Source organism: Aspergillus homomorphus (assembly GCF_003184865.1).
Source record: "Aspergillus homomorphus CBS 101889 unplaced genomic scaffold BO97scaffold_23, whole genome shotgun sequence".
NCBI classification, from domain to species: domain Eukaryota; kingdom Fungi; phylum Ascomycota; class Eurotiomycetes; order Eurotiales; family Aspergillaceae; genus Aspergillus; species Aspergillus homomorphus.
In genome coordinates, this window is record NW_020291909.1 from 85,539 (window position 1) to 97,598 (window position 12,060).

Sequence of the window (12,060 nt, forward strand, 5' to 3'; positions counted from 1 at the left end):
TCACACGTACAACTGGAATGATGCGAAGGAGGAATGTTGATTGAAAGACATAGAAGTCACCATGCCAGTGAACATTTCGTACAGGCGCGCAAAGGGATAGGGTATATGATTTGCATCGAAGCCACTCGAAAGATGAAAAAGAGAAAAACAAGCGGAACGAAAGAGTCTTAGAATCGTCTCACGAGCTGTTGGACCGCAACAGTGCCTATCAACGTTGTTAGTATGCGCAAATTCGGCGGATGCATATGCCGACTTACCCTTTCCATGGTCAGGTCTTCCTTCTCCAGCGTCGGGCTTGCCAGACTACCACCATTCATGGTGCCTGATGCGGTCAAGGCTCTTGCCTCCATACCTGGACGCTGATGCTTACCATCAGCGGCACTGTGGTGGACCGGATGCATTTCGCCGCTACTCGAGATTCGCGACTCTTTGCTCTTCTCCAGAAGCGAGCCACCCAAGGTGGCGCACTTCAAGATAGTTTGCATCATTTGGTTCTGCTTCAGAGGCTTGGACAGATACTCATCCATCTGGGCTTGAATGCATTTCTCTCGATCACCCAACATAGCGTGCGCCGTCAACGCAATGATGGGGGTTCGACTGAGACCGCTCTCCCTTTCATATTCACGAATCTTTCCGGTGGCCTCGAAACCACCCATCACCGGCATCTGTACATCCATCAAGATGACATCGTAACGACGCTGCTTCACGGCTTCGACAGCCTCGAGACCGTTACTGACAACAGAGACATTGTGGTTGTGCTTCTCCAGAATCTTGACGGCCAACTTCTGATTGACATCGTTGTCTTCTGCCAGTAGAATGTCGAACGAACGGGAATGATCGGTGGTGATAGGCGTGGAACGACCTTCCAGAGCAGGCAGCATACCGTTGCCGAGATCAATTGGTTGACATGGCGTCGTCATGTATGAGCTGATACCGAGGTCGAGGGCGGACTTCAAGCTTACACACACCAAGGGGCAGACGAGGACAATAGGGACATATTTGAAGTCATCAAATGTCCGCAGCAATCGAGCAGTTGCAACGGAGTCCACGATAATGACATCGTAGGCATGACCAGACTCCTTGCCAGAGGGATCTTGAATCTCGGGTGGCGGTACATGGTCTTCATTGCGCACGACGATAGGCTCTAGATCGATCAGCTTGAGCATTTTCATGACATTCTCAGCCTGGCCGCCGTTCTCTCCCTTGTCAATGAAGAGAACCCGGTGGTGTTTATACGGCAGGAGTTGCGACGCAATGACACTCAGGGACTGGTCGGCCAATTTCACCACGCAAGTGAAATGGAACGTGCTGCCATGACCATACTCGGACGTGACCCAGACGTCACCACCCATCAAGTTGACCAGGCGTTTCGAAATGGACAACCCGAGACCAGTTCCACCGAATCTCCGCGTTGTGGAGCCATCCGCTTGCTGGAAAGTGTCAAAGATGAGATCCAACTTGTCTTCTTCGATACCAATTCCTGTATCGGATACAGAGAACTCGAAAGCATATTCGTCTGCTGCACATTGCTCTCTATCCGACTTGCAGATAGTAAGCTTCACCTCTCCATGCTCAGTGAATTTGATCGCATTGCCGACCAAGTTCAAGATAATCTGGCGCAGACGGAAAGGATCACCGATGACATAGTCAGGAACAGTGTTATCAACCTGGTAGGTAAGGCTGAGGAACTTCTCGTTGGCCTTCACTGCCAAGGTCTTCAGGGCGTTGAAGACAGTGCCCCTCACAGTGAACGGAATGCTTTCGATGACCATGCGGTTCGCCTCGATCTTCGAGATATCGAGTATGTCGTCAATGATAGTCAGTAAACTATTGGCAAGGTTATGCACGACATTCAGCATCTCGCGTGTATAAGGCTTGAGATCATCCGTATCCAGCGTCAACTGCGTCATACCGATGATGCCGTTCATGGGAGTCCGGATTTCGTGACTCATATTCGCCAGGAACTCAGACTTGGTGCGATTAGCCAACTCGGCTGCCTCCCTGGCCGCCGTGTTACGCTGAATACTGTCTCGGAGGTTGGAAACCATCTTATTGATCTTGCGCTTCAGCTCGTCCATCTCCCCCGAAGCGTTGACCGTGATAAGCTTGGTGAAATCTCCGTCGGTTGCAGCATCAGTGATCTCACCAAAGGCACGTACTTGAGATGTCAAGTTCTCGGCCATGGTATTCACGTCCTCCGTGATCTCCTTCCATGTTCCTGCGATTCCTTCCACGTTGGCCTGACCACCCATCTTGCCGTCCACCCCGACATCGCGTGCGACCTTCTTCAGTTCAGTTGCGAATTTGGCCAATCGGTCCACCATGTGATTGATGGTAACCTTCAGCGTTAGGATTTCTCCCTGAGCGTGCACCTCAATCTTCTTGCTAAGATCACCCTTGGCAATAGCTTGTGTGACGTCCGAGATACTTCGCACCTGGGAAGTCAAATTCTGGGCCATGGTGTTGACATTGTCGGTGAGATCCTTCCACTTTCCTTCTACATTGTCAACCTTGGCTTGCCCACCCAAGGTACCGTCCGTGCCGACTTCTCGAGCGACCTTGCTGACTTCGAAGGCGAAGGTATTCAACCGGTCCACCATGCCGTTAATCGTGCTCTTGAGATCGAGTATTTCACCCTGGACATTGGCGGTGACCTTCTTAGTCAAATCACCTTTGGCGACGGCCGTGGTGACATCTGCGATTTCTCTGACCTGTGTGGTCAAATTGTTTGCCATTCGATTGACGTTCTCCGTCAGATCCTTCCACGTGCCCTCCACATCATTAACGGTTGCTTGACCACCCAGAACACCGTCCGTACCGACCTCCTTCGCGATTTTGGTGACCTCCTGGGCGAATTGACGCAGTTGATCCACCATGGAATTGATGATATTCTTCAGCTCCGCGATTTCTCCTTTGCAGTTGGCCTGGACCTTTTGTGTCAGGTCACCCTTTGCGACTGCCTTGGTAACTGTCGCAATATCTCGCACTTGTGTTGTTAAGTTGTTCGCCATGGCGTTGACGTTTACCGTAAGTTCATTCCACATGCCTTGTACCCCTTCGATCTGAGCCTGTCCACCGAGTACACCTTCCGTACCGACATCACGCGCGACTCGCGTTACTTCCGTAGCGAATGTCCGAAGTTGGTCCACCATAGTATTAATCGTCTGTTGAAGTTCCAAAATTTCACCCTGAGCCCGACTTTCGATCTTCTGGCTCAAGTCTCCGTGGGCGACAGCCGTGGTGACTGCAGCGATCTCACGGACCTGATCCGTGAGATTCTTGGCCATTATGTTGACGTTCTCCGTCAATTCCTTCCAGATACCATGCACCCCTGTAATCTGCGCCTGACCACCGAGTATACCTTCGGTACCGACCTCGCGGGCGACTCGGGACACCTCACTACCAAAGACTTGCAGCTGGTCCATCATGGTGTTTATCGTACGTTTGAAGGTGGCGATTTCGGGGTCCATCTCCAGAGGATGGATCTGCACCTTCATCGACAGATCACCGTTGGCGACCTGGGTGATAATTCCACCAATTTCTCGTAGCGCTTTCTGGAAAGCCTCGTTGGCCTGTTGGTGCTTGCGTAGCTCTCGCTCGAGCAGCACGACATCTTCGTTTTCCACCTTGGTGAGGGCCCGGCGTGTTTGCTCCTCTTGCTGCTGTAACTCATCCCGCACTTGAGCGATGATGTCCTTCTGGAAACTTATTTCCTCCGCCTGTTTCTGCACATGATTGCGTAAGTAACTGATGTCCTCTTCGCGTACTAGACGTGTCCTTGAGCCCAGGTCCTCGTCCTCATCGCTGTCCTCATCATCGATATCTTCCTCCGCTTCGCCATCTTCCGGTCCGGGAGCTGAGCGCCTTGATCCATGGGAGCGGTGTGGGTTGTGCTGCTGTATAAGACAAGAAGAGTCAGAACCGTCAGAGGAGGCCAAGCGTGGAAGGCCAAATGCCCAAGGGGTCTCAGAATCGTTCTCGCTAGGGACGAGGGTGGGCTGAAAGGCCTTCAAGGTGATTCCTGGGGGTGATCGATGACTGACAGATTGAAATTCCAGATGATGAACTCGTCGGACTAGAGCCTCCAATTCCTGTTCGAAAGCCGCCTTTGCCGCGCTCTTTTCTCCTGGAAGCTTGGCCACTTTCGAGTCGCAACCATTGGTAGAGGTGTGGGAAAACTCAAAGTCGAAAGGGGGAGCACCGGGGGATTCTCTGGCGAGCTCCCTGAGCATGGCAGTAGCGGCCGCGAGCGTCTCGTCCGCGCCAGCCATTATGCCTTAGGACTCCTCAGTCCGATGGGGACATAAGTATATTGGTCGAGCAGAAATTTTTTTCCCGGGGATGGATCCGATAACGGCTTATTTGCTGTGACACTGCATATGAGAAGGAGAAGCGAGGATAAAAAAAATAAATAGAAAGGGAGTGACGGTGAAGGTCAAGAAGAATAAAGAAAGGGAGGGAGGAAGCCAAGGGCAGAATAATAGACCAGGCAAAGGGAAGCGGGCGGAGGGGAACGCCAGGAGGGGAAAAGTCGAAAGTCAATTTATTGGGGGTGTGACCGGGACTCGACTCCGAAGGTGATTAGATTAGAACGAGGCGAATGAGAAAGGAGATGAGAAATTGAAGAAGAGAATAGGATGTTAGAAAGAGATAACAAAGGATGGTTGGCGAGTGGGAAGAAAAAATTGGGCAAAAGAAGGAAAATAAAAAAAAAACAAAAATTCGACAGCAGGGCGGAGTTGGGGAAAGACAGCAATAGCTGTAGCGTAGCGTAGTGAGATGATTAGTAGGCAAGCTGGTCGTTCGGAAAGGGGATGGCAGTTGCGACAGCCAACTTAGTTGTGTTGAGGGGGGCAAAGTAGCAAAAATAAAATAATGGAAAATCAATGCAGTAGCCTCGGGGGGAGGATGATTGGACGAAGGCAGAACTGATGTGGGAGAGAGAGGAGAGGCAAGTGGGTAAGCAAGCAAATGTCGGCGAAGCAGATGAACTGACGGTGACGGGGGCCGGAGGGGGGCAGTTCTTCCCTACCTGGATAGGAAGCCGGAAGTGTGCTTTTCGTGACACGAATGATTGAGTGGGAAGGTCTGTTAGGACGACATGGGGGGAAGAGGGTTTGTGGTTTGGTGTATCGGTTGCAAGGTTGGTCTGTCTGGTGGTGGAGAGTGGGCACGAAGATCCAAAGAAGGCTCAAAGAAGTTGATCTTCGGTGGGTTTGGGTAAATCAAAAAGGGGAGGGAGCAAGAAAGAGGAAAGAGGAAGAGGAAGAAGAAACACAGTCGGTAGGTGAGGAGGTAGATAGGCAGGCAGGCAGGCACCTTTGGGAACCAGAGCCGACAGGCTGAGTGAAAAGTCGCCGGATAAGATTCAACGGACAACAGATAGATCAAAGAGAGCGCAGCGCGCAATTGAGATCGAGCGGGGAGGAAAAAGGATTGGGGGTATTATTGGGAGAGTTAAGTTTAAAGGGGGGGCAAAGAGGATGTTGAATCAGTCAGCACAGAGGAACTGTGAAGACACAATTATGACCGTCCAAGGGCAAATGACAACACTTCAAAATTTCAGAAATGATATTGATAATGATAAGATAGAAATCACCCAGGTAGAATTGGAATGGACAGCACCGTCAAGTCCCATGTGTGCGAGTCAAGGTCAAATGAGGGTGGATGGAAGCAACGCGCCCGGCGAGGAGGCAAAGCAACGAGGCGTGATCGAAGCAGAGGGAGGAGAGAGAGAGAGAGTTAAAGTGAGTGAGAGTGAGAGAGGGAGGGGGCTGGAGGGGTTGGCAGCACTCATTCACTGAGTATGTACTTGCTGCTTGCTGTATCTGTCAACTGTCGGGTCGACAAGTCTATGAGTACTTACTATTGACCACAGTCTACAGCCTGGGGTACTTCTTCTCTGTCTGCCTTTTTTGAGTCTGCTGAGCTCCTGAAACTGGGTCAATTGAACTAATTAACCGATAGCAAGGGCCGCTAAAAGTGAAGTAATACAAAAAGCAAGCAACAACGCAAACAAACACCTCTAACGAGTAGTTAGTTATACCGTGGAAGGAAAAGATCATAAGCCCCAGACCACGGGACAAAAGGCCGTCAGGAGGACCGCAGCACTCAAAGAGCTGAGGAACCCAGGTACTGCACCTATCAAGGGATCGCTACCAGGTTGGGTCACTACTAGGTACAGACTGGACAGTTCCTCCTCCAGTCATAGGCTGATCTCCCTCCCGGAGGATCTGGAGAATTTTCCTTGATTTCCCCCTCTCGCTCTCTCTCTCTCTCTCTCTCTCTCTCTCTCTCTCTATTATTTCCCCCCCGCACAGAGAACAAAATAACAGCGAATTCCGGGCAGTAAACATTAGATAATCTGATCTGTATTCTGTGCTCCGCGTAGGTCTGCAATTATGACCTGTATCTAGTCTCTATCCCCTGTCCTCATTGTTGACTGCTTCTGTATCTTTGGCAACCGAGATGAGAAGCCCTTCGAGATGATGATAATAATCTAACCTAACCTAATCTCCGAGGAAGGAGGGAAGGGAACCCAAAGAACCGTACCGAGATATGACACGACCCTTGGTTCTCCCGGGGCTTAGAAATGCCTTCCCCTTTGTCAAACCAGTTGAGCTAGTCTAACAGAGGGTTCATGACAGGACAACAGAATGCATTTTTCAGCTCGCGCAGTGTGGGGACCGATGACTTATTTTTACCCTTTTTTTGCCCTCCCTTCCTCGTGAACCGCGACCTTTAACCAGAACGAATACGGCATAATCATGTCTCATAAGGAACAACTGTTATAGAAAGTGGTCCCCCCTTCAGTGTGTCTCACACCAACCAAAAAATGGGAAGGTAAAGAGTGAAAAAATTCTGAGGGCATCTCTCCCCCTGTGTCACCGAACAGCTTTTCACTGTGTGTGTGTGTGTGTGCCCTTGGCGCGTGTCGGAAAGCGACCTTGCCGCGTGAGCATGAAGGAGGACAGACATTGTTCGAGAGGGAGAAGGAGGGAGGGGGAAAGGCCGAGAGGAAAAGACCATACATAGTACCTTACCGCCACAAAATGACCACAACTACTAGTTCACTTACTGCAGTCAAACGCACGGGCATCCCTGCTTTGTGAACATTCGCAGAAGGAAAAAAAAAATATTGAACCAGGCAGCTACCGATCATTCTATGGCCAGTGTGGTTCTCTGATTCTGGTGTTGAAGGGATTTACCTCGTTAAGGGACGGTGTCCCCCTTAGCTGCGGAGTATTGGTTCTTTGGGCTTGCCAACATTGAATATTCTATGCAATGAAGCAATGGCATTTAGTACTCGCATTACACCTGGCAGAGGAAGGGGAGAATCACACTGCAGTCGTCTCTCTCTCTCCCCAGACTTATGACCTCTCACCCACAGTTGCTGCCGCCTATTCAACAAGCCTTGCAGAACGACATCGACCCGCAGCATCGACAAGCAAACCACAAGGCACGCGTCTTTGTGACCTTCTCCAGATTAACAGGACCGGTCATGTTCCCTCCATCACCCACACCGTGTAAGATGAGGGCAAAAGGTATCAGAGGGAGGGGGGCAGAGAACAGGTATTCGGCTAGTCGGCTACGTAGTGGTATTCGTATTGCCGTGGCTCCAGAGGCAGGCAGGTGAGATGTAGGGAGGCGGCCCTGGTCTCTACTTACCTATCACAATCGAACAACAATCTGACTGGTCGGTAACCAAAGGAAAAGGGAAACAAAAGCTGCAAGACGGGAAGAGAGACTTGAATGAAATTGAATGAAAGAGCAGGAATGATGCAGGGCAGACCGGTCTGGACAGACCAGACAACCGCAGGAACAGGACACTTCTGCCTCGGGAGGTGGTGTTTCGGGTGCCCTTAGCTACAGCCAGACTTGATTGTGTTGGCTAGAGGCTGGTCTAGAAGATGATCTATGACTTAATGTCCTGCTCGATTGTATCATCTTGCGACTGAGAAGGTGTGCGGAGGATGGATCGAACTATAGCTATCATTTGGCGGTTTGATACATAAATCTTCCCGCCCGTTGTTGTGCACCATCAGCCCAGGCGCACAGGTCCATGCCCGAGACGTCTTTCCCCCGTTCGCCCGGGGATCTCAATACTATTAGGTTCGGTCATGAATCAATAGAAAATATAAGCCCAAGGTTCATCGGCCGGTGCAAATTAGGTTACCAGCCGTGTTGGGCAATGATCCAAGTCTTTGTACGTGCCGGAGCAGCCGATTTTGTAGGCATCAGCCATGGCTGGCGATAAGTGGAGCAAAGGCTTGAGGAAGAACCATGGAAATGGGATTTTCCTAACCCTTTTCTCGAAGTCTTTTCAATGGGGACATTCGGCAGGATCGTCGAGATAGTGAAGTCTAAGGCAGAGAGGGGGTTTACCGACGAGTGCTTGTTTCAGCAATATCGAGAACATATCGAGCCATTTGCCTTAGGAACGAATGGTACGACCACCGACTGACCATCAACGCCGACAGCGAAGATAGCCGGAGGATGGATCCATGATGCTTCAACTCTCCCTCCTCGGGGAGATCCAGTCCAGACCCAACGGTCGCGTGCAAGACCCATCGATTTCCCCCGATAAGCCAATCATGAAGATCAATACTGAGAAGAGCTTTCGTAGTCCCATCTAACTATGCCAGTCTGGGACTATCATGCGAGGATCTAGGAATGCCAGATAATGGAGGCATCGATATCGGTCTGTACTGTACTCCGTACAGTACTTCCTGTAGTCGGATTCGATTGAAGCGGCAAAGGGGTGGAGCCACATACCGACTGCCTGCCTGACCTACCAAGAAGTCAGTCATCACAGGTGAGTATCAGAAGCTGCGAGGTGCCCCTAAATCTTGCTTTTGAAGCAGACGCTAACCCTGGCTGTCAATGAGCTGGTGTTCTGGCGTCCCAACTCACTAACTAATCGAACTACAGGACAAGTGACTGGCGACTAGCTGCTGAGAGCTAGACTGGATTAGGCCTCGTCTACCGTTATAAAACCATGCCGCCCATCCCAGAGATCCTATCCAGCGGCCAGCCACCACGGGACAAGCAGGGAACAATCCTTCAGATCGCAGAGATGGTGTAGATAGTCGCTGCGTCATTGGATTCCCGGTGTCCACTCCGTCAATTGCGGGCTGCCCCAGACCAAGGACGGTTGCCGCTTGGTACTTTGCGACTGCCTTGGTCCGGTCGAGATCATATATCGCCTGTCCATTCGGATCTTCCGCGCTCCATAACTTACAGACAGTCAGTACCTGGCATTCTATGGTCGTACAAAGTTAATCGCAACCGACAGGGAATCGAACGCGGCTTGGCCCTGTTTGTCACGGGATCGAGAACAGAATCCTTCCCCTCGACCGTTGAACACGATGCCTAAGTGGTCGGCTATCTACTCCGTACAGGGCCTCCTCATTGAAAGCTAGTTTGTGCACCGTGTTTCGGTCGTGATCCAAACGGAAGAGCCTCAGTTCGAGCATACCCTTCATTCCTGTACAAGTCCTTAATGGCTCGAAAGGGTGGTTCTTGTTTTGGTGATTCCTGGCCCAGGACCCCTTGCAGTTAAAAAGGTATATACTCGAACCGACCATGGCTGATCCCGATCGGTCTTCTACTACCTGTCACTGACAGTCAATATGCATGGTGACACAGACTTATGCTGATGCGAAGCATTGGATTTCGATCCAATCCCTTGACGGCCTGGGTAAGATCATGGGACTTGTTCTGCTCAGACAGTGGTCCTTTGTAGAACTACAAGCATGAAACATATGCAGCAGACAATGCTTGTACTATTGATCAAAGTAGAGCCAAGGAGAAGGGCAACATTCGCTGGACAAGTTCTCTTGTAGTTCTTAGAACAACCGAAGAACAAAACCCGCAATGGCGGGGTTCAAGACCGATGGCAGGTCACGGGACGACGCTTCTGGTCAGCATCGCCCACCGTAATCGAAGAGCGTGCCCGAAAAGAGTCATAATTGGAAGTGGGCAGTGTCTGCAGTGATCAAGACCCCTCCCCCTCCTGCTCTAGTCACCCCCCCCTCTTCTCGCCTTCCACAAACCCCTCTCGGACTCAGTTTCTGGGGAGCCCACCGGCTTGTAGTCATGGCGACCGATATGACGAAACCAATCCTGGACGCTCTGTCCGCGTCCGACGCCTCGATCCTCTCCAGCGAAGCCTTCCCCTCCACCCCCTCACTAAATATCAAGGCTGCGCTCGACCGTCTAGCCTCGCGACAGATGGTCGAGTATGAGACACTCGAAAAGGAAATCGTCGTGCTGACGCCGGAGGGTGAAGAGATTGCCACCAATGGCAGTCACGAGGCCAAGGTTTTCCAGGCCGTGCTGGCGGCCCTGGATGGATTGAAGATTGGCGATCTGCCAGGCGTTGTCGGCAAGGAGAGCGCGAAGGTCGGTCAGGGCAATGCGTTCAAGAAGGGCTGGATCAAGAAGGACAAGGACCTCCTGCGGGCGACGACTGAGACGATCGTCGACGAGACCCGCGAGCTGCTGGCCACGGTGCAGAAAACGCAGACGGTGTCGGACGCGAAGGCGCTGACGGACCTGAAGCGGCGCAAGCTGGTGACCGTGCAGAAGGTGATCACGTTCAAGATCTCCAAGGGCGCCAAGTACGCCCGCGAGTTCGTTAAGGAGGAGACGGACCTGACAGCGGAGATGCTGATGAACGGCTCGTGGAAGACGGCACAACTGAAGCCGTACAACTTCAAGGCCAAGGGTGCGCCCACGCCGGCCGGTACCTTCCACCCGCTGAACAAGGTGCGCCAGGAGTTCCGCAACATCTTCTTCGAGATGGGCTTCGAGGAGATGCCGACCAACCGCTTCGTCGAGACGGGCTTCTGGAACTTCGACGCCCTCTTCGTGCCCCAGCAACACCCCGCCCGTGATCTCCAAGACACCTTTTACATCGCCGACCCCGTCAAGGCCGACCCCCCGCGTGAGGACCCGCCCAACGACCCTCACCAGATCAAGACCCTCCAGCCCACCACTTCCACATCCGCCAACACCACCACTACCGCGAAGCCCCTCGACTACAAGCAATACTGGGACGACGTGCGCCAGGTCCACGAGAGCGGCAAGTACGGCTCGATCGGCTACCGCTACCCGTGGGACGCTGACGAGGCGCTGCGGCTGGTGCTGCGCACGCACACGACCTCAGTGTCGACCTACGTGCTGCACAAGCTGGCGGCCAACCCGCGGCCGGCGCGCTACTTCAGTATCGACCGTGTCTTCCGCAACGAGGCGGTCGATGCCACGCACTTGGCCGAGTTCCACCAGATCGAGGGCGTGATCGCCGACTACGGGCTCACGCTGGGCGGCCTCATCGGCTTCATGGAGGTCTTCTTCGCCAAGATGGGTATCCACCAGCTGCGCTTCAAGCCCGCCTACAACCCCTACACCGAGCCCAGTATGGAAATCTTCGGCTACCACAATGGCCTGGGTAAGTGGGTCGAGATCGGTAACAGTGGCATGTTCCGTCCCGAGATGCTGGAGCCCATGGGCATCCCCAAGGACATGCGAGTCTACGGATGGGGTCTGAGTCTGGAGAGACCGACGATGATCAAGTAAGTTTCAAGTATATTCAAACCCATACCGAGAAACCCCCAGACTAACAGCCCCTTTCCCTCCAGGTACGGCGTCAGCAATATCCGTGAACTGCTGGGCCACAAGGTGGACCTCAATTTCATCGAAAGCAACCCGGCCGTTAGATTGGAGAAGGACTAGAGCAACCACAAAAAAACAGAGCAATAGATACGGAAAGCGACGGGAGTGAAAGAGATAGAAGCAACAAAAAGGACGCAGAGAGAGCCCATGACATTGACCTCTTTTTCTTTTTCTTTTTCTTTTCTTTTCTGTGTACCTTTGATGAAAGTAATGGAGCTCTTAGAAACAGAAAACACTACTACTATACGAATTCAGATTACGAGATTCACGCTGCTGCATGGAAAGATTGAACCATTTTTGGCTTGTTTGTAAGAAAAAAACATGCTGGAGTATAGGCAATGTTCCACCCGTATCTGTGCCCCAGTGCACGACTCTGCGACAGTG

The 12,060-nt window shown here is 52.0% G+C and overlaps 2 protein-coding genes across 2 annotated transcripts; one reads left to right on the forward strand and one right to left on the reverse strand.

Moving 5' to 3' along the window:
- Positions 1-178: 178 nt before the first annotated feature.
- Positions 179-4,271, reverse strand: tcsC (putative two-component osmosensing histidine kinase (Bos1); the record flags this gene model as incomplete). The annotated part of the gene is made up of 2 exons (XM_025696379.1): positions 179-205; positions 258-4,271. 2 exons carry the CDS (start codon positions 4,269-4,271, stop codon positions 179-181), a joined length of 4,041 nt encoding a protein of 1,346 aa, XP_025550432.1.
- Positions 4,272-10,010: 5,739 nt separating this feature from the next.
- On the forward strand, positions 10,011-11,936 carry BO97DRAFT_443929 (phenylalanine--tRNA ligase subunit alpha). Its single transcript, XM_025698414.1, has 2 exons — positions 10,011-11,576; positions 11,643-11,936. Exons 1-2 carry the CDS (start codon positions 10,099-10,101, stop codon positions 11,734-11,736), a joined length of 1,572 nt encoding a protein of 523 aa, XP_025550433.1. The 5' UTR covers positions 10,011-10,098; the 3' UTR covers positions 11,737-11,936.
- Positions 11,937-12,060: the final 124 nt, after the last annotated feature.